Genomic DNA, 1,884 nt, shown 5'->3' with positions numbered 1-1,884 from the left:
TGCTGCTGCTGCTCACCGTTGGTTTGTCTGTCGGAGAAGCAAAGGGCCTTTTGCGAGGAAATGTCCAGCAGCAAAAAGCCGAAGGGGTAGCGGCGAGCTGTCTGTACAGCCAAGAGCTTGCCGTCTCCGCGGCAAATCCGCAAATCATTTATTTCGAAAGAAAAGCCCCAAGACCCAGCCGGGGCCCTGCACAAACCCTAAACCCTAAACCCTAAACCCTAAACCCTTTTTGTTTTAAAAGATAAGCCCCAAGACCCGGCCGGGGCCCTGCACAAACCCTAAACCCTAAACCCTTTTTGTTTCACAAGAAAAGCCCCAAGACCCAGCGGGGGCCCTGCACAAACCCTAAAGCCTAAACCCTAAACCCTACGCCCTTTTTATTTCACAAGAAAGAGCCCGTAGGAGCCCTGCACAAACCCTAAACCCTAAACCCTAAACCCTAAACACTGAAGCCTGGGTGGGGTTTTCGGGGGCTCAAGGGGCCGCCGGGGGGGGGAAATGAGGCTTCTAAGCTAAACCCCAAACCCTAGAGACAAACTTTAAACCCTAAACCCTAGGCCCTAGACCCTAGACCCTAAACCCTAAACCCTAATCGCAGCAAAGGCTAAGGATCAGGAGACACAAAAAGCTGCTTAATGAAAAGAACGAGCACAAAAAGCAAATAAATGAATAAATAAATGGATGAATATATAATAAACTAAACAATTATATACTCCTGCTGGAGCTGCAGCAGCGGCAGCAGCAGCAGCAACAGCTGCTGCTGCTGCAGCTGCTGCTGCTGCTGCTTACGTGGCCAGTTTGCTTCTGCGCTGCAGCGTGAAAGGGTCGAAGAAGTGGAGGCAGCCGTTGTCGTCGCCGCAGGCCAAGAGGTCACTTGTAACTGAAATAAATAAATTAATTAAATTAATTAAATTAATTAAATTAATTAATTGCAAATAATAAATTCAAATTAGTACCAAGAAGCCCAGAAAATACTGCCTCGAAAGAGGGCCAGCAGCAGCAGCAGCAGCAGCAGCAGCAGCTGGACATCCCAGTCAACTCCAGCGGCAGCAGCAGCAGCAGCAGCAGCAGCAGCTGACCGTCCAGGCAGTTGATTGCTTTTGTTTGTATTTGGGTGGTTTGTATCAAAGACAAGTCTGCTGCTGAGTAAATGTTGAGCGAAGAAGCAGCAGCAGCAGCAGCAGCAGGTTCTGCTGCTTCTGTTGCAGTGTACAGCAGCCCGTGCTGGTGCCTGCAGACACATTTTAAACATTTTTAAATTTTAATTATTTTATTTTTATTTATTTATTATTAATTAAAATATAGTTATTTTATTATTATACATTTATTTTTAATTATGATTAAATTGTGATAATTTTTAATTATGGTTAAATTATAATTATTTCATTATTTATTTATTATTAATTATTAATCAAATTATAAATACTTTATTGTTATTTATTTATAATTATAATTCAAATAATAAAAATTAATTAAATTCAAATTCCGTTTTTGAATTTTAACTTTCCATTTTGCTTCGAAGACAGCAGCAGCAAAAAGACGCAGCAGCCGAATTAAATTAAACTAAATTAAATTTGGTTTTTTAATTTAATGAATTTAATTTAATTTAATTAATTAAATTAAAAAACCAAAAAGCCTCACCTAGCGTCCATGGTGTTGACCAGGGGGGGATTAACAATTGCTGTTTGCTTCTTGAACTTGGGAGCAACAGCAGCAGCAGCAGCAGGAGCAGCAGCAGCAGCAGTAGCAGCAGCACGAGGCTTCCACCCGTTGCAGTCCAAATAGAGCTGCTCCAGGTCTCCCCCGTAGCTGTCCAAGTTCAAATTGTGTTCGGCCCACTGCTGCCACAGTGACCGTCTGCTGCTGCTGCTGCTGCTGTTGCTG

At 42.9% G+C, this 1,884-nt stretch overlaps 1 protein-coding gene across 1 annotated transcript in view; it reads right to left on the bottom strand.

Annotated features, from left to right (window-relative positions):
- ETH_00020545 (uncharacterized protein) overlaps positions 1 to 1,884 on the bottom strand; it is a gene marked incomplete at both ends in the record, with an annotated part of 6,276 nt that overhangs the window by 3,813 nt on the left and 579 nt on the right. The window contains 4 exons of the mRNA XM_013377657.1: positions 17 to 186; positions 790 to 880; positions 1,080 to 1,231; positions 1,642 to 1,872. Coding sequence (XP_013233111.1) covers positions 17 to 186; positions 790 to 880; positions 1,080 to 1,231; positions 1,642 to 1,872 — 644 coding nt within the window. The remainder of the gene's footprint in view (positions 1 to 16; positions 187 to 789; positions 881 to 1,079; positions 1,232 to 1,641; positions 1,873 to 1,884) is intronic.

The sequence above is a fragment of the Eimeria tenella genome, genomic scaffold (assembly GCF_000499545.2).
Source record: "Eimeria tenella Houghton genomic scaffold, Eth_scaff6, whole genome shotgun sequence".
NCBI lineage: Eukaryota > Apicomplexa > Conoidasida > Eucoccidiorida > Eimeriidae > Eimeria > Eimeria tenella.
This window is presented reverse-complemented; position numbering and strand designations above follow the sequence as displayed.